Here is a 26,004-nt window from a genome sequence, read left to right as displayed (position 1 = left end):
TACCTCGGTTACTGTAATACAGTCCAGTCCGTAAGATTTCTTGTTCTTTAATTGTTCTATAATTTTAAGAATAATAATAATAATAATAATAATAATAATGCTGAAGAAAGGGTCCGTTTACCCTGAGAGCTCTATTTTTAGCCATTAAAATTTGTCACTGGATGTATACGGTATTGTTATTTTCTTTTAATTTCAAAATATTTTAGTACGTTAGAAAATCCGAGTGGTGGTGGCGTTTTCCAGCTGTCACAAGGTTTGTCATAGCTGTTTAATTCATATTTTGTAGATGTTAGTAGAGGAATTGTGTCGTCTTGGTTTGTATAGGGAAAATGGAAACTGCGTTAGACAAGTGTTTAGAAGATATGTGAGTAATAATATAATTATTAATTTAGGGTAAATACGTAAGAAAAAAAAAATTATGTTAGGCATAAGTTGAATATCTCTTTTTAAAGTTCTGTAGCTGCAACATAAGTCCATAAAGTCCATTACTAAGTATATTGCGCTCTCATCTGTAAAATTTTTACATTTTAGAATACAGATTTTGTATTACTTTGAAAAGAAATAATGTCTGAAATAATATATTGTTAAATGTTATTTATTAGGAAAAATTATTACAAGGACTGTTTTATGATAATTATTTACTTAACAGATTTCTAATGTTCAGCTTAGAACATTTTAATACATGTTACAAGTATAATAGTTTTGTAAATTAAATTTTAAAAAAAGCAATTAATAATTACAACTGTATTGCATTTGCCACAAAACTGGATCGTATTGTTTTTTTATTTCTATCACTCCATGACCTGGAGATTGGACTAAATCCAGTTCTAATGAGTTTAAATTAAGCACAATGACCAAGGCGCATTTAGGGCTAGAGCCTCAAGCTGCGAACAAATTTAGACTATGTATATAAAGTGCTTAGCATCATAATACACAGCCATTTCTGAATAAACAGAAAATTTTTAAGGTGGCATCGTTTTAGGTTATATCTCATATTGTGAATACCTTCACAACGAGTTGCCATGATATTGCACTACTTCGAATAAGTAACGCTTCACCTAAGGAGAAGACTAGTGTTACTTATTCTCAGATAGGTACCACCACCCAGACAGCACTGTTTCAGGGCTATTTGATGTATGTATGTGAATATCTACTCGAATATCCACTTGTCCCTATTAGACTTAGAAAAGCAAAAAAGGTAGAGGGAAAGTTATAGTAGGAGTGGAAGAGGAAAAGAAACAGTGTAGAAGAATGAAAGGGACAGTAACTCCTTCAACTCACACCACTCAAAAACTCATAAACTCCTCGAATAGGCAACGCGTCCCCAGTGGAGAAGGCTGTTGTTACCTATTCTCGGAAACTCCGGACATCATCAAGCTCCCCCTAGCAGCACTGTTTCAGGGCTATTTGGCCCTTCGTCAGTGAGTGGGTAGGTACCCAAGTGATGCAATGATGGCAAAAACAGTTATGAAGTATAACTCCACAATATGAGAGATGCCTGATGGTGTATGATGTATTTAGACTAAGGCGCATTTAGGGCTAGAGCCTCAAGCTGCGAACAAATTTAGACTATGTATATAAAGTGCTTAGCATCATAATACACAGCCATTTCTGAATAAACAGAAAATTTTTAAGGTGGCATCGTTTTAGGTTATATCTCATATTGTGAATACCTTCACAACGAGTTGCCATGATATTGCACTACTTCGAATAAGTAACGCTTCACCTAAGGAGAAGACTAGTGTTACTTATTCTCAGATAGGTACCACCACCCAGACAGCACTGTTTCAGGGCTATTTGGCCCTTCGTCAGTGAGTGGGTAGGTACCCAAGTGATGCAATGAGAGTCTCATATTCACAATATGAGATATAACCTAAAACGATGCCACCTTAAAAATTTTCTGTTTATTCAGAAATGGCTGTGTATTATGATGCTAAGCACTTTATATACATAGTCTAAATTTGTTCGCAGCTTGAGGCTCTAGCCCTAAATGCGCCTTAGTCTAAATACATCATACACCATCAGGCATCTCTCATATTGTGGAGTTATACTTCATAACTGTTTTTGCCATCATTGCATCACTTGGGTACCTACCCACTCACTGACGAAGGGCCAAATAGCCCTGAAACAGTGCTGTTAGGGGGAGCTTGATGATGTCCGGAGTTTCCAAGAATAGGTAACAACAGCCTTCTCCACTGGGGAAGCGTTGCCTATTCGAGGAGTTTGAGTTTTTGAGTGGTGTGAGTTGAAGGAGTTACTGTCCCTTTCATTCTTCTACACTGTTTCTTTTCCTCTTCCACTCCTACTATAACTTTCCCTCTACCTTTTTTGCTTTTCTAAGTCTAATAGGGACAAGTGGATATTCGAGTAGATATTCACATACATACATCAAATAGCCCTGAAACAGTGCTGTCTGGGTGGTGGTACCTATCTGAGAATAAGTAACACTAGTCTTCTCCTTAGGTGAAGCGTTACTTATTCGAAGTAGTGCAATATCATGGCAACTCGTTGTGAAGGTATTCACAATATGAGATATAACCTAAAACGATGCCACCTTAAAAATTTTCTGTTTATTCAGAAATGGCTGTGTATTATGATGCTAAGCACTTTATATACATAGCACAATGACCATTAAAAATTGGACTTTTCTATAGTGCTTTGAAATCCATGTAACACTTTGTGTACTCTTTGCAGGCTTAGAATACTCCTCATGCAAGCTTAACTGTTTTATGACTATTTGTTCTTTATACAAAATATATAGTACAGGGTGTAACATAATAAGGTATAGAACTTTTCAAATTTATAAAAAATTAACAGTAATATTTGTTATTGAAAAAAACTAATAGTAATATTTGTTCAAGAGCATTTGTTAGCACTTCAGGTTTTTTTTTGAAATCTAGTACTTGTGGTCATTGCTTCATGGTGCGGTAGTTGTTTGATGTTGTTTGGTTTTTTTAGGAGCATTAGCAACTAAGGCCATATTGCTCCGGGTGCTGTAGTTGCCCATCAGAATGGCATACTTTATGGATGTGCTGTAAGCAGAATACAGGTTTATGGAACAGTATTTTTATTCGAGCATATTGTTATTGATCACATATACTGAAGCACTTTGCTGTTCCACACAGTGTTTTTTCAACAAAATAGGCCCCCCCCCCCACTGTTTTATGGATCCGATATAGTATCTGAACCAGGCCTTTCCAGGATTATGAATAGGTCATAACTGCTACATTCTGTGGCCATTCAGATCACTCAGTCTAATACCCATGGTAGATAATGATAGATAATGTGTATACGAGGTGTGACAAAGTTTTGAGAATAATTCATTTAAAAATTTTATTTTGAAAATTATACAGATGTGAAGCCATCGCCTTCAAAGTAGTCCCCTTCAGACTGTACACATGCATTCCAGCTTAGGATCCATTGATCGTAACATTTCTGGTACTCACTTTCTGGTATCTGTTTTAATACCCACATTACATTACTCTGAATTTCAGAAACTGACTGAATTTTTTCCTTTCATGACTCCTCTTAGTCAAGGAAATAAAAAGTCACAAGGAGATAAATCAGGTGAAGATGGAGAGTGCTGCACGTTGTGATCGATTTTTGAAGTTAAAAACTCTTTCACTACAATGGCGGAATGTGTGGGAGCATTGTCCTCATGCATGACGAAGCAATTTCATGTCGAACCCGGTTGATTTGCTTGCGAAGCCTTTCCAAAACTTGAAGGTAAAATTGTCGATTGACAATTTCATTAGGTGGAACAAACTCTTTGTGGATGATTCCTTTTCAATCAAAAAAGCAAATTAACATGGTTTTCACTTTTTACTTTGACATTCTCGCTTTTTTGGGTCTTGGAGAGAAAAAACTCCCTTCCATTGTTGACTTTGCCTTTTTGTTTTGGGGTCATAAGCAAATACCCAGGTTTCATCTCCCGTAATCACGCAAGAAAGCAAATCTGAAACATCTTCAATGCTTTCCAACATCTGAGAATGTCTCAACCAAATTTCTTTCTGCTCATGAGAGAGGTTTTTCGGTTCCAGCTTTCCAAACACTCTCCTCATCAACAAATTTTCAGTCAAAATTAATCTAACACTTTCCCAATTAATGTTTAGATTTTCAACAATCATTTTGTGATTAACCGCTTATTGCTTCGAACAAGATCATGCACACAAACAATATTTTCATCATGTCGAGTTCATGGAAGGACAGCCTGAACGCTCAGCTTCTTTGACGGATTCACATCCTTCTTGAAACTGTTTTGCCCAATTGAAAATGCGTGGTTTCGACATGGTATCATTTCCATAAACTCTGGTCAACTTTTCATAAATATCCATTGACGATTTGCTACTTTTCACCAAAAATTTTATCACGACTCTGCTCTAAATTGCATTCCATTTTTCACAGAACTGAAACATGTCTTTACGCAAACCAACTTGTACAATGACCGAAACAACTGACGAAGTTTACCTTTTGCATGCAGGTGGGGGGGGTTTGGGCTACACAGCGGAAGGACATAATGGTTTACAGTGTGGCCACTTTGACAGAAACAAAATTATTCTCAAAACTTGATTGTATACCACCCATGCCAATGGACATTCAAGAGCTTCATGTTAGTATTGTTAATGCTATAGTTCTGATAGATGTCAATTTACTGTTGTGACATAAATTTGAATAACTGGATATTTGCTGTGTAATGGGGGAAGTTGTGTGACCTCTTCTATCACAATGCAATATTGCAATTCCATTGTGATATTGCTCTTAGTTGGTTATGATAAAATTTTTAAGGTTGTATACTTATCTTACACTCTGTACAGTAAGAACATTTCCAGCTGTAGTGAAAATATCTGGAAATAATAATTTTCCCTATATAATTAAGTCATATTGCATTCTAAGCTCCTACCAAACTGTTAATAAAACTAATGGAAATTATTTGTGTTTATGTAATCAGGTCTTATGTGTCCCCTTCCCTGGTTTATAATATAATAATAAACATTTATTTAGGCAGAATGTTCCAAAAATAGCATAGTTTGTTGTAGAGATTTTGTGCTTGTAATATGCATGTAAAATGCAGCGATTTATCATCTAAAAGCTAAATGATAATTAGTCTTGAAGATGACCACCAAGACATTGTGACTGTAAGATAACTACCACGGTTTTAATGCCTTATCTTTCAAAATACTTGTTATGAGTTTATATTTTGGAATATTCTTATGTTAAGTATGTGCTTAAGAAATCCATTGTTGTACAATTGGCAAATATGTGCTACAAACTGAAGGGTAACTGTTATTAGGATAAATTAATAAACTGACAGAAAAATTATAAAAGTGTCAGAAAACATTAGTCTAGACTACAACATTCACATTCTTTTAATATGATCACCACTAATATTTATGACTCATTGCATAAAGCTGATCCAACTAAGCAGCTGATCAAAGCATTTCTCTTAGGATGTTTACTGCCTCTTTAATTAAAATTGTTTTCAGTTCTCATACTGTTAGGGGAACCCCGGTATAAACTCGGGATTTTAAGTAATCCCATAACCAGAAATACGCTGGTGTTAAGTCAAGCAAAAAATGGAGACCATGTGTAGAAAAAGTAATCAGAAATTGTTCAGCTGGGAAAATGTTCATCCTTGACTTGGCCATTGCTTGATGAAGCAGTCTTATATAAAGAACTTTTCTTGTTGCTGTTGTAGAGTATGGCCTGAATAGATAATAAACTGTAGTACTGCACTGTCATGATTTTGTGTTTTTTGGTTTTTGCATTGTTAGTTTCTCAAAGTATAAACCAAGGATAAAATTGCAGATTTGATTGTGTGCAGACAATTGCATGTATTTTCACAACCCATCAGAATGAAATGTGCTTCATCTTTTGCAGGACTGCTTCTCATCTTCCTAACTTGGTATGAAATTGTATTGAAAAATGCACACTACAATGACACCACCCCTTTATAATCTAACATGGGCCCCAAATGCATCTGAGGTCACTGAAGATCCCTGATATTTGTTGTGGACATTGTTCCCATGATAACAGTTAAGACTGCCACTCTAGAGTGTAAAATGCTGATGGAGTTGATATTCAGGTACTATTTGTTAGTCAAGTGTGTCAAATTTCAGCAAAGTCTGGCCGTTCTACTTTAAATCCTTTTCTTGTATCTTCACACTGGTGGTACTGTTAGTAACCCAGGTATGAAACAACAGAAGCCGGGGCCAAGTTGTAGTATTCATGCCACATAGAGGGTTGATTAACTGTGATGCCAGATAATATTAGGCACTAGATGACTTGCATCTTCTGGTGCATTTCCATTATGCTTAATGGAAGCCTGATGTGGTCTCCAGAGCAAAACGGAGAATCCATTATTCTTTATATTTCAAGAATATAACTTTAAAACAGTTTTTGCAGGCCAGCAGCTAGATTAGTTCACTGGACTAATCCTATTGGTAACCCAACAAGAAGCACTCAGATCAGCTAATTGCAGTTTTGTTGCCTCTGCCTTGCCAGCTATGACTGGAAGGAAGGAGTCTGAGTTGTACATATGTGGGAGGGTTCTGTGCTCAGACTACCTTATATTAGGAGCTGGGTATATTTTGCATTATGTATGTCATTAAAATTCATCAGTACCCTGTATACATGGCCTTGGCTCTTTCTTGATGTCCATTTCTATGACTTTTTTTTTTTTCTGATAGTTTTAATTATTAGCTACTTCCATCCACCTTTCATCTGATTTATCCAATTTATTCATATTTAAGTTGGTGCCTGTATATATTTCCATTCTGATTTTAATTGTCACAGACTTTCTATTCTGCAATCTCCTCATTTTGATTTTCTTTAGCTCAAAATTCCTCTATTCTATAAATTTACCTCTCCCACTTTTCCAAGTTAATAAATCATTTGGAATTTTGACTTTCTTTCTGTGAAACTGCTTTCTTTTTTCTTAACAGTGAAGTCATTTTTCTTATTCAGTATTCACATCTCTGGTGCATAAATTTTCTAGTTGTATGGACCCAATAGACATGCTGAGACTTCTATTATTGTTCACCTATCACAATACCAGAATTACCAGAAAATCCTAAACACACATCTACACTCTTGATTTTTTTATTCTCTTGAATAATCCTTCAAAGGTATTCCTTGAATTGAATGGTGTTGTTGGTAAACTGTGTTGTTCGAAGATAATAAAGCACCCAAACCTAAGTTCGTATAATTATTTCTATTTCTGAATTGGAAATATGTACATAATGGACTCAAAACATTTTGTGGTACTGTATTTTCTTACCACTCCATCAGTGGTAAGATCCTAATTGGTAAAGTTTTCTGACAGTATTATGACAGTATATAATTTAGTTTATTTATTTAATTTTGTCTTATTCTATTTTAATTTAAAACAATTTTTTTATTTTTTTTAATATTTTTTATCGCATATCCTTAAATGTATATAACCTCTCACATTATCCACTGAGCCAATACCTGCAGTAATGTTACCCTCAAGGCACAAGTAAACCCTGATTTTGAGACTATAAAGATAATTCCTTACATTCTTTTCCACCACGCCACCTGGCAACATGATTAAATAAACCATAGTATGCGTATATGTTTCACCCATAAACAAATCAACAAGTTCTTGTGACCGAAGTGAACTTTTGTGATAGTGATATTGCAAAGACAGCTGGTAAGTGTTTGTGTTATTGTTATTTACTTATAGAAAATTAACCTGAAAACAAAATTTTTTGAATTAGATCTGTTTGATTTACTAAAACTTTTAATTCTATTATAAAAAAAATTAATTCTACTAAAAATCTTAAGAATTCCATAATAATAACCCAGAGTTACTGTCTTTGCAGTCACTGAAGAAGTGGTAAGAAAATACCACAATGTTTGACTCCATTATGTACATATTTCCAATTCAGAAATAAATGTAATCATACCAATGTAGGTTTGAGTGCTTTATTATATTCAAATGACCCTTTAAACTATACAGTTAATGTTAATTGTCCTTCATCTCCCTTGAATTATAACTTGCTAATTTGTCTCTTTTTAATACTTTTGCCACCAGATTTTCTGATGACTTTTTTTTATCTGGAATTGAAAACTATGGGATTGAGTCAATATGAATTGAAGAGGGCAGAGACATTTTTGGCTCTCTTCTCACTGTGACTGAATTAGTTAGCCTCTGGCAAAGGTTGTTTGACAAAAATACCCAGTTTTGTTTTTCTTCTGTCAAATTGGAAAGAAAAGTTTTAAAAATAGGGTGGGTCCCCCCCCCTCCTCCAAGTGGATTAGAAAGCTGATGCTCCATATTTGCATAGTGAAGCAGTGAACTTGTGAAATGGAGCCACTGTTGCTTGGTCACTCTTAGCTTTGAGTCATTTGACATTATAAGAATGCAGAATGGATAGTTGATCCTTATGATTTCTATTCCTTGGAAGGTTTAAAGTCTCATCCAATTACTACTACTTTTTAAATATTCCAGTCCCAATATTTGTTCAGATTGCATCATGGAAATTACCCTTCTTGGGATAAAATCCTGTATTCCTCGTTCTGCTCTAAACTCTTGTCTTTAAATCTTTTTGGTAATTTGGTAATTCACGAAACCATGAATTACCAAAAAATATGCTAAAGTTGTTCAGGATAAAGAACATGGCATTATTTGCAATTGGCTTGTGTCTAGATCTCGAGCTTTATTTTTTGCTTATATACCAAGTTTGCAATGGTGGTAAACAAGTTATTAATAAATCCATACTCCATTTTGAAAAACCAAGAGTAGGAAATTTGCTTCTTGTTCAGATGATAGTTGAGTATTCTGATCTCTTGCCAAAGCTATTTGGCACAAATTCTGTCCATCTGTGCTTACGCTCCTGTTACAAACTGATGGTTTGGATGCATGCTGAATTTTCCAGGCTTCCTTAAATTCTGTCCTCTTAATTTAAGGAAGCTTGAGTGATTCAGTATAACAGAATTTGTATTTTTGCTACTGCTTTCCTTGTTCCCAAGCCTTTGCTACCATTCCATACATATGCACTACCCCAGGAGGAGGACAGGAGGTAAATAAGCAGGTTTCTTCTCCAGCTATCACACAACTTGGGAACCTCTAGAGACCTGCCAGGCCAGTTGCAAAGAGCCACAGACAGGCAGGCTAAACTGGCACTTCCCCTTCCTCCAGTAATGGATTAACCCACAGCAGCTTCTCCCTGTATTCTAGTTGTCAGGCTGCATGCTTTGATTGATCAGACCACACTTTCGAGAACATCTGACTCAAACAAAGGATATCATCTGACTCATCAGTATTAAGGCCATTCCAATGAATTTGTAACCAAAGAACCATATTCAGCATGTAAGTAAGTAGCTTATTGGTTTTTCCCGTCTGCTCAGTTTACTTACCAGTCAGATCTTGATGCTGCACCACATTACACTACAACACAAAGAGTATGCCACCTGCCAAAATGTATATGAACACAGTTTCGCATTGATGTCACTGCCATTTACTTGAATAGTATCTATACTAATTTGCCCTCTGACATACTGTACCCTCCTGGGCAGGTTTTCCACCAATGAACAGTAGACTGCAGCAGGTATAGCCTTCCATTCCTTCTGCAGAACAGTGACCAGATTGAGCCACTGATGTGGGTGGGATATGTTAGTCTGGCCATTGCTCAACATTTCAGTTTATCCCTTAAGTGTTCCATAGAATTCAAATTAGGGCTGTGCACTAGCCATTCCAACTAATTGTATGACATGGGGCATATCCTGTTGTAATAAACATGGGTTTGTACCAAAGAACTGTTATATCTTAGAGAGCATGGAGATGTTCAATTTTATCTTTATATCCATAAGTCAAATGCTTTTGGATATAAAGATAATAAAAAGCAGTACATCATCTGAAATTTTGATGGTTTCACTTGTATCTGTACAAAATTGTACATTATAAATATAATTTGAATGAAATAAATGTATATAAATTTTAAAGCTGAATGGTAAATTATGCTGCTAATAATAATTTTATGATTTAATTTCTAGCAAAAGTAAATCAGATGTAACTGGTGTCCTTTGTACTGATTCACAGGGTCTTTGTTTGGGTGGTAAGTAGTATTGCTGTATTGTTAAGAGTTAAACACACACACACACACACACACACACACACACACACACACACACACACACACACACACACACACACACACACACACACACACACACACACACACACGTTACATAAATTCTAATTTATGTAATTAAATATAATTTATAAGAACTTCAATTGTCCTTTCACAACAAAATAAAAACATTCTTGTTAAGGTTTTTTTTTTTTTTTCTTATGATATTTAGTTAAAATTTAGTTAGTTAAAAATGAAAATATATTTAGAAGTATGAATTTTCCTATAAAAGTTTAATCTTTTTGATTTGTCCTTTTGGTTTTGGCATTTCAGCAGCATAATTTTTTTCCCTTTATATTTGTTTTTTTATAAACAGGTGATTGTTCTCTATCTGTGTACTGAAGTTTAATTAGTAATCTTTTTAAATTGAGAACCCATGAAAATGTGATTTGCTTAAAGTAAAAGGGTGCTATAGATATGAAATTTACAAGTAACATTTTTTAATCTGTGTATGGTACATGCAGTAAATTAGTATAATGTGTGTTCTTGGAAGAACTTTACCAGTAAAGGTAAAGTTCTGCTACGGGTCATTTAAAAGTACTCAATATGATATATTTTTTTTTTTTTAGAAAATTTCAATGTAATAAGGCACCATAAAAATCTGTAATATGGAAGTGTATGAAAATGTTCAAGAAATTTCAGTGTGAATGTTTCGTTTTTAACACTCCTGGTGTGGCACACAGTGTTTTTAAACATTCTTCTTCTTACTCAGCTGTATTGCGATCATGTTGGCTCGTGTGTATTTTCAGTATTTTATATGAAAATTAAGTAACTTCAAAGAATAAAAAGTGCTACTTGCAAATGTTGTTTCTAGCACTAACTCAGTTATTTGCATTTTCATGGGTTTCCATTTTAAATGATTATCCCATATATGTTCAGATATGATCCCACTTTCAAATGCATAGGAATACGAAAAGGTAAAATGGCAGACTATCAGATACCACACAACCGCAGTAGGATAAAACTGAACAGTTAAGTTGAAGTCTGCTAGACTATAAAAAGAATTTTAATTGGTTCATTTAATGCATGAATCTTATTGAAATTTTATAAAATCATGTACCACTTTTAAGTACAGTAAACCCCTGCTATTCACGGGGGTTACGTTCCTGAGAAATGTTGCGAATACCGAAAACACGAATACTGAGTTATGGCTCCCATAGTAATAAAAGGGTTCCGTTCCAAAGTATGAAATATATAAGAAAAACTAGTCTAAAATTTTGTCTATGTATGTATTATATGTACCTTAATAATGACTATGTACATAGACAGTACATAGTGAAATACAAGCATAAGGCATCGAAATGAAAATAAGAAACAATTTAATATTAAATGTAATATTTATTATAAATTTCAAACAAATCTTTCAAACCAGCGCCTTTGCTAGCTAAAAAAAACTTATCCAGCCAGTGCTATCATCAGTTTCGCTAAAGTGTTGATAAAGGTGTTTTGCCTTTTCATGAATGATGAGTGAAATTAATGGAATTTTATTTTGAGTTTGGTCTTCTATCCACAGATTTAAAGCTTTTTCCATTTTTTCAAATTTAACATCACGAGTTACAGACTAAATTTTTGAAGCAATTAGTGCGTTTTCACGGACACTACGGCAGATTTTTTTCTTCTGATTTCTTGATTGATCTTACCGTTGACTCTTTGATTTTATGTTTTGCCACTGACGAGACACTTTCACCATTAGAAATTTTGTCTAATAACTCAATTTTACCTGCTAATGTTATCACCTTTGATCTTTTCACAATTCCCTTGTTATTCATAGCCAAATTTTTGTAGCGGTTAGAAAAGAACTTGACCACAATAGTCACTTTCTTTTAACCGTTAACACACTTGAAAAAGTCTGTTTACGCTAATACACTGCAAAACGGTAGATTGTTTTCACTTTTGTAAACTTATAAATTGATAAATTTATTCAATTTATAAGCATAACAATTAAAAGCAAACGACGAAATCGTCCATGACAAGCAGATAACACATACTGAACAAGGATTAGCGGGGAACATCCACGCTCGCGATTTTTTCACCCCTTTCTCCCCCACCTACTGAGCACTGTTTTGACCGGGAAAGATGATTTTAACCACGTCCATGTTTTTTTTATAGCGGAAAATGTTCACGGCACTTTAAAATTCACATTTTTTTAGGTTTCATTTTATATTAAATCAACGACCGCGAATAGCGGGAGTTTACTGTACCATAATATACCACAATTTTCTTAGATGTACCACTCTAATGCATCAGTAAAAAAAAAAATCCTATCCATGTTTCCCTCTGATAGATAAGCTTCCCAAGCTTTGGCATAAACCACCCATGGAGGCAAATTATTCTGATGATTAACCACTCAGTGGCTAAACTACTTATAACCCAGTCTATAAATCTTTCCCTTTACCTTGAATTTGTTCAGTGGTTCCAGTGCCATTTAACACCATAAATTTTTGCCTAAATTCATTTTACATTTCCTTGGATCCTTATAAACCTCAACTAGATACTACCAAACCATCTTAGTCCATATATTCAATCTCTCTTCATATGGTTTCTCTTTTGCCAATCTCATTAGGTATGCTGCTTTTGGACCTTTTCGAGAAACTTGATTTTTTCTTTTAGGTGTGGCCTCCAAGACACAGTATGTCAGGGTAAGTATTGCAGTTTTTTTATATAGTGGAATTATAACCTCCGTCTCCATGAGATTTTGTTCAATAGAACATTACCAGAACACCATGGATCCTCCTTGCCACCTATCTGAACTTCATGGAGAATTTCGTGTCTGTCTGGATTGTAATCCTCCCCACTGCAGTAATTGTTTTTTTTTTTTTTTTAAATTTTAATTTCACCATTTGTAATTTAACTTCTCCAAATGTGAGAGTTATTTTTAGATTATTTCTCAAGTGGAAAGCTATTTTTTTTGTAGCATTAAAACAATTGCTACTAATCTGATCATTTCTGAAACGTATCCAGTACTAAACAGTGCTCCTGAAGGAGTACTGTATAGTATTGGTTGTTAATTACTCTTCTACTCTATCAACTGCAAATTTTGATATGCTTTGTGTCCTTTTGTATAGTTATTCCACAATCCATCTGAAGATCTTGTCTGTGATTCCAATTATGTCCCATTTTATATAAACATCTCTTGTGCAAGGGCTGAATAACATACTTTGCTAAAGTCTAAACAATGCCAGTTTTTTATAGCATCTAGCTCATGACTGACACTGTAATAATAGTTTTATCAAGCTATATAAACAAGCTTTTCCCCTTAACAGAACCATGCTATTTTCCCTCAAGTATGCCATTTCTGTATACATGACCCTATACTCATACCAGCATGTCTACTACTCATACTAGCATGTCTAGCTGGTATGAGTATCCCATAGACTGTCATTCCATATTCAAAGTTACTTAAATTGTTCCGCCCATTCTCTTGCTGAATTGCACACATGCAGTATACATACATATCTGCCATCTACTTTATATCACATGGTATGAATGCATGATGCTGTTAATGAGGTGCATTCCACTTGATTGGTAGGTGTACTTCTTCAACCTATTATGTTAGTGTTGTCTAACCAAGAGTTCAGACTCACTGATTTTATTACCAACACTCTTCATATCATTACCAAGAACAATAAGATTAAGTATTAGGGTCATAGTTTTACTTGTCTAGGCAATATCAAGGGTTTCCTACAAATCCACTGAATGTCGTTATGAAGAAGTGTGAACACTGCCAAGCCAGTCAAAGTATTATGACTGGCCTCTTAGCAATGAGCAGTCACTGGAAAAGCTGCTGGCTAGTTCCTGTTCCTGCCATGAGGAGATGGACCATCCATTCTGTTTATGCTGCATTCCATCACCCTGGTATTTTTTTGGAAAGCAAGACCTTTATACTTCAGCTGTCTAGCGAGACATCTGAGCTGCCTATACTCTTCCCTAGATGAGAGTGCAGGCTAGCTCTTGAGAAAGGAAGAAAAATGAGAGGTAGGTATTGGGGAAGATGAAAGAGGAAGGCACAAAGGTGGATGAAAAGAGTAGTCATTTGCTAAGGAGTGAAGAATAAACTGTAACAGATAGTATTCCCAAAAGAAGGGTTTAGGATGTTAGTAGGTGGACACAACAGAAGAACAGGTAGAAAAGCAGAAGTGAGCAGTTAGTTGGCTGGTGAGAATATTAACCATAGGAGGAAATAATCCCACGCCAAGGGAAATCACTTGGCATTAGGAAAATCCCATTCCTAGGGTGAACCAGGATGTCCACTGGAAAAAGGGGCTTTAGAGAGGACATGTGGGATTGCTATGCTTCCTGAAGGGAGCATAGCAAACCCATGGTGGAGAAAGTAGGCATCCAACATCAGCAAGTTGGTGGCACATTTAGTAGGTGGTAGATTACTTTCATCAACCGGTGAAATACCACCACTTTGCTTATTGGAGGCTTGAAGTGGTGAAACCCATGTTTAGTCTCTAGAGAAAAGTTTCCGGCATCCCCCTCCCCCCATACTTCTTCTTCAACCCATTCACGGTACTAAGTACTATAGGTTTTGATACCTTTCGTGTTTGGGGTTTTCATAAAAAAAAAAAAAAAAAAACATTGCTAAGGAATCTGACACCACAAGGAAAAAGATGAGATGGAGCAGTCTCATGAAGGAGATATCAGACATGTCTGATATCTCATCCATGTCTGAAGGAGATATCAGACATGGATGAGTAGAGTGAAGCCATCCTACCCCAGAAAGGATTAGTAGCATCCCTTGCAGGGATCACTGTTATCATTAACATAATCTCATGGGGAGTGAGGAAGCTATCATCATTGAGGATCCTTTCTGAATGGGAGTAACCCACCAGGTTAGTAGTGTGAACTTAATGAGAGTAGTAATTTGAGGGAGGGAGGACCAGCACTTATGAGGTGGGAAGCAGAAGTTCTGGAGAGCAAGATGGTCCAGTAGGAGGAGGCAGCACTGGTGCTATGCCATGACTGGAAGACAGCTGAGGAGATGTCAGAGGTGGCATTAAAGTGAAATGTCTATTTGAAGAGTGCCATTGCAAAGAGGTAGAGAAGGCCCAAAAGGTTTCTTTAGAATCAGTCAGTTGGTGTTCTGGCTGCAGCACTTATGTTCTTAATTCAAGTTGAAGCAGTCATGAAGCAGGTGATGCAAGTTTCAGTATTGTTGAGAGAGAGAGAGAGATCATCCATTAAAATAAGGTCTTACAGTTTAATAGAGCAATGCCCCATTAGTAGAAAGGTCTTTGCAAATTTGGTGTAAATTTCATGCAGATCTTGTTTTGTTGACAAAGGTTACCAGTTGAATGAACTTTGTTTATACTACTTTTAGAGAAACTGCCAGTATTTACTTGGCAGAAACTGCCAAGTAAATTCCAGCTCACTTCAGATGCATTTCTTCTTTTAACATGTATAGTGCTTGAGTTCTGATGCCCAGGAATTTGTTTCTTTGTTATGCCTGAGGTAGTAGCAGAGCCTTAAAAGATTACTTTCAGGTCCAGTATCCTTGCCTCATTTATCATCCTAACACTCCCTTTTAAAGATATTTAAGCTTATTGGCCCAGCTTTACTTTCCATTCATTTTTAATCATAGTGCAAATATTTATTTTGTTTCTTGTCATCAATAAAATGCATATCACTGCCTTTCATCTTGTGAGGTTTCTTCTGTACAGTAAAGTTTATATATGGAGCTTACTTAAATTTAATTTGAATACATATTGGCTGCAATAAATTGGCCACAACCAAACATCCCATTCTGAATTTTGCATGCTATTTTTGAAAAACAGTTGACTCCTAACCTACAACTGAAATGGTGTCAACATTATCTCTAAAACGCGGAGATGGGAGAAGTCCCAGGTGCCGTCTGCCATGAACATTATCTCTATAACGATGTAAATAGCCATTCTTAGTAAATTATTAAGTCACTAATAGATCAATTGCAATGCTGGATAGTTCAGTTTAAAATGAAAACTTATTAAGCTGTACAAATGAATATATTTATAATACAATTTTGTGATTATTAGTGGTATAATATTCAGTTAAACTTGGTTTCTTGTAGAATGTAACGATTGAACTTTCTCTTTAGCCAAAGGAAATGCCAATTGTAAAAGTGCTGGTGCTTTAGCATATTTAGCACAACAGTCATTACAGCTGGAACCTGGTAAAGCTCCTCTTGTACGCTTGGAATGTGATAAATCGTAAGTAGGTATTAACAATAAGGTTTTGTTTATCACACTGGATTTAATATTTCTTTCTGCAAAAAGACTGAAGAAATTTGATTGCTGGGCATATGATGATTAATAATATATAGATCATGTCATAATACAGGTCTCAAAACTGGCAACCTTAAAACCTGGAGGTTGTTGGTTTAGGACAGTGGTTTTCAACCAGGGTGCTGTGTAATTTGGGTTTAAGTTACTTAAAGTTATTATTTAATTTGTATATTTATTTCATTATAAAAAGGTGTACAGCATCCATTGTACCTTATATTAATTTTGTGGTGATCTATAATTGATCTTTATTTAGTACCTCTATATAAAGAATAATTATTATATAGGTGTATATATTGAAAGGTCGCAAACCACTGTGTTAGGTATTTCTTTTGGCCTAGGGGTGCCATGAAAAAATTACTGGGACACTAAGGGTGCTATGAACCGAGAAAGTTTGGGAACCTCTGGTTTAGGAATTTCTCTGGTTTTGGATGATAAATGACATATCTACCCAAGCAGAAATTATCAGATAAAGGTTGTATATCGTAATAGCTTAAAATAAGGTGCAAACACAAAAAATAATGATGTTTTGTATACTTGCCAAAATATATTTATTGCTGCAATACATTCTTTAAAAGTCATGATATTAGAAAATATTTGAGAAGATTAAAGATATGACTTGTACAGCATGAAACACACACACTTCTATATTTTAGGTTAAAGATATGATTTTTACAGTTATGAAACACAAACCTCTTCTATGACTTATGATAGTGTTTTGAAATGCTAAGTGACTGTATGACTGCTGAATGCTTTAGTAGCTCAGCCTGAATTATCCCTCATATGCCATGGTCACATAATCAGAGAGTTTCCAGTACAGTAAACCCCCACTATTCGCGGGGGTTACGTTCCTGAGAAATGCCATGAATACCGAAAACGCGAATACTGAGTTATGGCTCCCATAGTAATAAAGGGGTTCTGTTCCAAAGTATGAAATATATAAGAAAAACTAGTCTAAAATTTTGTCTATGTATGTGTTATATGTACCTTCATAATATGACTATGTACATAGACAGTACATAGTGAAATGCAAGCATAAGGCATCAAAATGAAAATAAGAAACAATTTAATATTAAATCTAATATTTATTAGAAATTTCAAACAAATCTTTCAATCCAGTGCCTTTGCTATAGCTAAAAAACTTATCCCGCCAGTGCTATCACCAGTTTCGCTAAAGTGTTGATAAAGGTGTTTTTCCTTTTCATGAATGATGAGTGAACTTAAGGGAATTTTATTTTGAGTTCGGTCTTCTGTCCACAGATTTAAAGCTTTTCCATTTTTTTCTAATTTAGCATCACGAGTTACAGAGCAAATTTTTGAAGCAATTAGCGTGTTTTCATGGACACTGTGGCGGATTTTTTTCTTCCGATTTCATGATTGATTGTACCATTGACTTATTGATTTTATAATGTTTTGCCACTGACGAGACACTTTCACCATTAAAAGTTGTCTAATAACTGAATTTTATTCGCTAATGTCATCACCTTCTTTGATCTTTTCACAATTCCCTTGTTATTCGTAGCCATATTTTTGTAGGGGTTAGAAAAGAACTTGTCCACAATAAAGTCACTTTCTTCTGTTAACACACTCGAAAAAGTCTGTTTACGCTAACACACTGCAAAACGGTAGATTTTTCATTTTTGTAAGCATATCAATTTATAAATTGATAAATTTATTCAATTTATAAACATATAAATTAAAAGCAAACCACGAAACCTTCCATGACAAGCGCAAAGCACATACTGAACAAGGATTAGTGAGAAACATCCACGCCGCGATTTTGTCACCCCTCTCCCCCACCCACTGAGCGCTGTTTTGACCGGGAAAGATGATTTTAGCCGTGCCAGAGTTTTTTTTTTATGGTGGAAAATGTTCACGGCGGTTTAAAATTCACATTTTTTTTTAGGTTTCATCTTATATTAAATCAGCGACCGCAAATACGTGAAACCGCGAATAGCAGGGGTTTACTGTACTTGCACCCAATTCTTCCACTGTACATAATTTTCATACATTCAGAATGGCATTGCTTCCACCCATTCCAGCATTTAACAGAGATGTTAATTTTTGTGTTTATTACCTTTCTCCTATTTTGGCACTGGCCTTATTGCCTTTTTTTTATCTTGTTAACCTGTCAGCAGTTGCTTGGCAATAATTTTCACCTTCATCCCTTAAAAAAATGGTTCATAAATGATCCTGCTGCTAACCTGATAAATTCTATTTAAAATAAATAACTTACAAACTGTTTCAGAATGCCTTAGGGGTGAAAATTATCCATCTAATTGTTATATTTTGTCATTAGGCTTAGATGCTATTTATGCATATAGTGCTTAATGCAAGAATTATCATTTAGTTGAAAATAATTTTTATAATTTTCAAATAAAATAATTATTTGGCTGTAAAATTGAAAGGAACAAAACGTAATACACATTTACTAATGACCAAAGCATCTTGTCTGTTGTGGTTCAAAAGTAGGTTTTAATTTGCTTCAATTCTGACAGTTCTTTCAGCACTAGCAACTGTTACTGATAAGGTCAGGAATATGTGTAGCGCCACCCATATTTAGGAAGGCATTGTTTATATTTTATCGTAGATATTAATAGAAGAACTTCTTTCAGTAAATCTTTCTCAGTAGATAGAACAAAAAGATTTTTACAATACTGAGTTGAATAAAATGTTATGGAATTAGAAATTTGGAATCCATGAACTGATTTGCTAGGCACTGTGAATAGACTCAAAACACCTTTTGATTGATAAACTTTTTTTTCGTTTGATAATAGTATAGCCTTTTCACTGTTAGTATGATGCTTCCATTAAGTGCCACTTAATATATAATAATTTTATTATAAAAAAAAGTGAAGCTCATAGCACCCTCAATCACTTAGTGCCCAGGGCAATCAGCCCCGGATACAGACAGTAATGTAATATGGACCATATAAACTAGCATACTACATGGACTAGTGCACTATGATCAAAGTAGATATGCCAAAAACATCAAAAACAACAAACCAGCCATCCCATATTTGTAGAATGAGAAGTCTCGGAAGAACCAGGACATGCTGGTCCCTTGAGAAATTCCTAACAGTAATGGCTTATTGTAGAAGATTTTCACATATACCATTTTGTGGTGCTATTAGTAAAGTATGGAAAAAAAAAATTGAAACTTAATGAAATGTTGATTTCTTGCATATCTGCCTAACTAGTGGTTTAAAGCAATTAATAATAAACCTTTTTTGACACTACAGACTACTTTTCACTTACAAAAATTTACTTAAATTATCAATTATCTTTGACACCTTTTTATTTTATTAAAGTAATTGGAATTAACCTAATTATGAAGTATTAGTAGCATGGATTCAGACAGATATTGACCAAGAAAACATGTTCATTATAAAAATAGATAAAACTAGCTTCTTCCCCCATTCTTTTTTTTAAATAAAATCACTTTACTGATCTCTGAGTGCACAAAACATTTAAGTGCTTCCAGACCAGATCACAGGTTAAGAACATGTCCAAGGGAATTTGCTCATTTTAAACTGATTATTGTTACTTATCTTTTTATTCCATATATTAATCTGATCTATTTGGGTCAGCTTTTTGAGTCCTAAGCTATTCCTTTCTATCTTGGGTCAGCTTTTTGAGTCCTAAGCTGTTCCTTTCTATCTTGGGTCATCTTTAACTCTGCAAACTATCCATGTCCCCCTCTACAAACTATCCATGTCCTCATAGGTCATTCCACCCTCACTTACCCTCCATCCACAAATCTACGATCCTGTTTACTGGTTCAGCCTGATCTTTACATGTCTGAACCACCTTAGTCTCCTCTTTTATTTTTATTCCTAATTATTTCAGCCTTTGACATATTCTTCTCACACTTTATCCCTTCCAGTAACTTTATACATTCATCTTAACATTCACATTTCCACTACATGCAACCTTTGTTTTTGTCTTTTTTTTAAGTATTCTGAACCATATAACATAGCTGACCTGATTTATAGAACTTGCCCTTCAGCCTAATTGAAACTCATTGCTCATAAAAGTCCACTTCCTTTCTCCACTTCAACCATCCACCACAAATTCTGTTGGTCACATCCTAATCAGTATCCCCATCCTGTTGTATTACTGAATGCAGATATTTAAATGAATTTCCATGCTTTATGACAAAGTTTATTACCACAAGTTTAGACAAATACACCAACCGTTTAAATAAACTGATTTAATGATAAAATAATACTGGATAGTATACTGAAATGATACGATAAAAACTGTAAAATAAAAATTTTACAACAAATAAAATTGAATTGATGAATTTAAAATGCATTAAAAATTATAAATTTAAAAGCGATAAAACACCATTGAAGCTTTCGGGGGCATCCGCCTCCTTTCTCAACAATAATGAAGTTCAAGCGACACAACTTTAAATAACAGGCTCACGGCACACATGTCTGACCAGGCGCATGTTCAACACTCCCTTCACATGTGCTGGAACCGGAAATGGTCCGGGAGCGTGGAAATTAAAAAGTTTGTCTCTGGCAAGGACCACAGCCTCCAAAAGGGGGGGGGGTGGAGTCAAACTAACCTATCTCTATTCATACTATTGTTACCAGATGACCCAATCCACAAACTCTCCAGCCACTTGGAGTCCCAGAATCTATGCGCCCAGTCAAGGATGACAGCATTCTCAGGGGATACCTGATGTTGTTTCTTCCAATAGTGCTCGGCTATGGTGGACTTATTGAGTTCTGCAGTCTGTATAGCTCTCATATGTTCCTCCAGATGGTCCTTAAGACGTCACCCTGTCTCCCCCACGTACCGTTCCCCACAATCCGGGCATTTGATCTCATATACGACCCCACTACTAGAATCCCTAGTAATGGGGTCTTTGACCTGTGACACCACTGTGTGCAATCTCCGACCTGGGAGCTGCACATAGCGTGTCTGAAAGTTGCGAAGCATCCTCGCAATGCGATCTGACAAGCCCGGATAGTAGGGAATATAAACTGTGGTAAGCGGTGCAGGCGAAACAACCTGATTATGCTCCACTTCTCTATTATATTTATCAATGACCCTCTGGGGGTAACCACATTTCATAAGATCCGTCATAACTTGCCTAATTTCTTTCTCTCCCTCCTCAGAGGTACTACAATGTGTCTTCACCCTACCCATAAGTGCCCTAGCCACACTATTTTTATGTTGGGTAGTCTGAGCCGATCTATAATGCGTGTACTGGCCCCTACAACTTGATTTCCTATAGATCTTAGTTCTAAGCCTGGGGCCTTCCCTGTACACCATTATATCCAGAAATGGTAGGGTGCCGTCTGCTTCTACCTCTGAGGTAAATTGTATGAAAGGAGAGAAACCATTGAGAAAACTAACCACATCTTCTCTCCCTTTTTTTACTATAGTGAACGTGTCATCCACAAATCGTTTCCACTTATGCATAGGGAACTCCAACCTCGCAAAAATCCTATTCTCTAATTCTTTCATAGTAAGTTTGCGACAATAGCACTGATTGGAGAACCCATAGCTGTGCCATGAACCTGCTTATACATCACTCCTTGAAATACCAAGGTAGTACTTGAAAAACATAATTCAACACCACAGCATATATCTTCCATATTTAGGTGAGATCTAGCACTTAAGGTATCATCCTTCTGTAATGCCAACTTGACACATTCTACCCCATGTGCTATGGGGATACACATGAATAATGATACAACATCCAACGACATCACAGTCTCGTCTTCCCCAACACCACAGCATATATCTTCCATATTTAGGTGAGATCTAGCACTTAAGTATCATCCTTCTCTAAGGCCAACTTGACACATTCTACCCCATGTGCTATGGGGATACACATGAATAATGATACAACATCCAACGACATCACAGTCTCGTCTTTCCCTATATTTTGACACTTTACAAAATTCATGAACTCCACACTATCTTTAATGACCAGCTGATTACCGGGGCAATCAGCTGCGCCAGAAATTTAGATAGAGCATAAGTGGGGCTACCAATAAAGGAAACTATGGGTGGTCGTAGTGGAACATTTACTTTGTGCGTCTTGGGCAACCCATAAAATCTGGGCAGCCGACACCCTGTTGCATGCATGAGCCAGTAATTCTTCTTTGAAATCTTCTCCGTTTTCAACCAGGATAGTAACATCTTATTCACACGCTGTTCTAAGCCAGCCAATGGGTTTCTATGAATAATCTTGTATGTATCACTATCACGTAATAAATCTAACACTTTATTTTAGTAATCCTCCTTACTTAGTACAACAGTTGATCTACCTTTGCCTTACGGTAAAATTACAATATCATCATCCCATTTAAGTTCTTGTTGAGAGGGCAATTAATAAATTACCGGAATCCATTGATAATCAGATTCGTGTTAAAACCGTTGCTATATTGAGCCAGGCAAAAATGGCTGCTTCAGATCTTACCCTTAAACAGAAGAAAGCGTTAGAAGAACTTAAATGGGATGATGATATTGTAATTTTAATGGCAGACAAAGGTAGATCAACTGTTGTACTAAGTAAGGAGGATTACCAAAAGAAAGTGTTAGATTTATTACGTGATAGTGATACATACAAGATTATTCACAGAAACCCATTGGCTGGCTTAGAACAGCGTGTGAATAAGATGTTACTATCCTGGTTGAAAACGGAGAAGATTTCAAAGGAGAAATACTGGTCCATGCATGCAACAGGGTGTCGGCTGCCCAGATTTTATGGGTTGCCCAAGATGCACAAAGTAAATGTTCCACTACGACCACCCATAGTTTCCTTTATTGGTAGCCCCACTTATGCTCTATCTAAATTTCTGGTGCAGCTGATTGCCCCGGTAGTGGGTCAGTTTACGTTGGTCATTAAAGATAGTGTGGAGTTCGTGAATTTTGTAAAGTGTTAAAATATAGGGAAAGACGAGACTATGATGTCGTTGGATGTTGTATCATTATTCATGTGTATCCCCATAGTGCATGGGGTAGAATGTGTTAAGTTGGCCTTACAGAAGGATGATACCTTAAGCGCTAGATCTCACCTAAATATGGAAGATATATGCTGTGGTGTTGAATTATGTCTTTCAAGTACGACCGTGGTATTTCAAGGAGTGATGTATAAGCAGGTTCACGGCACAGCTATGGGTTCTCCAATCAGCACAATTGTCGCAAACTTAGCTATGGAAGAATTAGAGAATAGGATTTTTGCAAGGTTGGAGTTCCCTATGCGTAAGTGGAAACGATTTATGGATGACACGTTCACTATAGTAAAAAAGGGGCGAGAGGAAGATGTGGTTAGTTTTCTGAATGGTTTCTCTCCTTTCATACAATTTACCTCAGAGGTAGAAGTAGACGGCACCCTACCATTTCTGGATATAATGGTGTACAGGGAAGGCCCCAGGCTTAGAACTAAGGTCTATAGGAAATCAATGTGTAGGGGCCAGTACACGCATTATAAATCGGCTCAGACTGCCCAACGTAAAAATAGTGTGGCTAGGGCACTTATGGGTAGGGTGAAGACACATTGTAGTATCTCTGAGGAGGGAGAGAAAGAAATTAGGCAAGTTATGACGGATCTTATGAAATGTGGTTACCCCCAGAGGGTCATTGATAAATATAATAGAGAAGTGGAGCATAATCAGGTTGTTCTGCCTGCATCGCTTACCACAGTTTATATTCCCTACTATCTGGGCTTGTCAGATTGCACTCCGAGGATGCTTTGCGACTTTCAGACATGCTGTGTGCAGCTCCCAGGTCGGAGATTGCACACAGTGGTGTCACAGGTCAAAGACCCCATTACTAGGGATTCTAGTAGTGGGTTGTATACGAGATCAAATGCCCGGATTGTGGGGAACGGCACGTGGGGGAGACAGGGCGACGTCTTAAGGACCGTCTGGGGGAACATACGAGAACTATACAGACCACAGAACTCAGTATGTCCATCATAGCCGAGCATTATTGGGAGGAACAACATCAGGTATCCCCTGAGAATGCTGTCATCCTCCGGGCGCATAGATTCTGGGACCGCAAGTGGCGGGAGTGTTTGTGGATTGGGTTATCTGGTAACAATAGTATGAATAGAGATAGGGGAGTCTGGCTCCCCCCCCCCCCATTTTGGAGGCTGTGGTCTTTGCCAGAGACAAACGTTTTAATTTCCATGCTCCCGGACCATTTCCGGTTCCAGCACATGTGTAGGGAGTGATGAACATGCGCCTGGTCAGACACGTTTTCCGTGAGCCTGTTATTTAAGGTTGTGTCGCTTGAACTTCATTATTGTTGAGAAAGGAGGCAGATGCCCCCGAAAGCTTCAATGGTGTTTTACTGCTTTTAAATTTATAATTTTTAATGCATTTTAAATTCATCAATTCAATTTTATTTGTTGTAAAGTAAATCAGTTGTTGTAAAATTTTTATTTTACAGTTTTTATTGTATCATTTCAGTATACTACCCAGTATTATTTTATCATTAAATCAGTTTATTTAAATGGTTGGTGTATTTGTCTAAACTTGTGGTATGTATAACCCCAACTTTAGAGGCCTTTTTGCAGATAAAGTTTATTAATTATACTTAAATTTTCAGAAAAATGTTGGTGATAACATGAAACAGTTAATCTCTGCTGAAAAAGTTTGTGGAGACATTAATTTCATGAAACTTTGCATTACTCCAACATAACATTGAATTTGAAAGTGTCTGCAAATTTGCCCACAATAGGAAGGAGTACATGTTGAGAGCCTTATCAATCAACTCAGCCCTGGAGAGATTGCAAAGCTCATGGGGTAGAATTTTTCTCAGCTTCGTCTGTGCTTGTTAACAGGAGAGACTGCTTCTACAGGGATGGGATACATTTAAGTAGAAAGGGTGCAAAAATATTTCTAATGCTCTCGAGGCAATGTTAGATGAGTTGGGAAAACTGCTAGTTTGGGAGGGATTCACAGACAGATTAACAGCAGCCACAGGCAGAGGTGAAAGTGATTCTTGCACCACTTTTGTTGGAACATGCAGCACCCTGGAAAGCAAGGTGTCAGGAATTTCAAGCCCTGTTGTGGGTCATCATGGAACAAGTAAATACATGGGCTGTGTTAGGTAACCGAGAGTAAGAACATGTGCATGTATACTTACATGTATGCCAGTGATAGGAGTATAGTAAATAAATATAAATTTGAAGTACTGATTAAGTCATCAAATGCAGACATTGTAGGGATAGCAGAGACATCGTGTCACTCAGACATAAGCAGTGCTGAATTTGAATATAGGGAGTAGAGTACAGGAAACTCCTACTTTACAAAATTGTGATTAACATGTTTTTTGAATTAGCACAGTTTATAAATTGTTACCAAAATTTATTTAACACTGATTAAAATTCACTTAAATTGTCATTTTTCAGATAGTTTTCTCAATAATTTCTAAGAAATTATTCAAATGATACATGCAAACTTCACTGGTTTCAATGGCAACAGAACAAGCAAATGCATTTGCCTTCTGTAAGTGTTGCTCCGCCAGTGTTTCAGTGAGCCGCTCACCTGGTTGTATACCATGGGTTAATTCTATTCTATGTTATTGCAAGCATTTTTATATTAAAAATAAATTATTCT

General features: G+C 36.1%; 1 protein-coding gene across 1 annotated transcript in view; it reads left to right on the top strand.

The window, feature by feature from the left end:
• The first annotated feature begins 224 nt into the window (after positions 1–224).
• Positions 225–26,004, top strand: part of Lamtor5 (Late endosomal/lysosomal adaptor, MAPK and MTOR activator 5) — a 57,282-nt gene continuing 31,502 nt past the window's right edge. Inside the window, exons 1-3 of the mRNA XM_090370952.1 lie at positions 225–364; positions 10,015–10,076; positions 16,228–16,339. Coding sequence (XP_090227078.1) covers positions 330–364; positions 10,015–10,076; positions 16,228–16,339 — 209 coding nt within the window. The 5' untranslated portion in view covers positions 225–329. The remainder of the gene's footprint in view (positions 365–10,014; positions 10,077–16,227; positions 16,340–26,004) is intronic.

The sequence above is a fragment of the Mastigoproctus giganteus genome, chromosome 3, assembly GCF_048544385.1.
Source record: "Mastigoproctus giganteus isolate SK-2022 chromosome 3, ASM4854438v1, whole genome shotgun sequence".
Taxonomy (NCBI): domain Eukaryota; kingdom Metazoa; phylum Arthropoda; class Arachnida; order Uropygi; family Thelyphonidae; genus Mastigoproctus; species Mastigoproctus giganteus.
The sequence above is the reverse complement of the archived record's forward strand: the minus strand, read 5'-3'. Positions and strand labels throughout refer to the sequence as shown.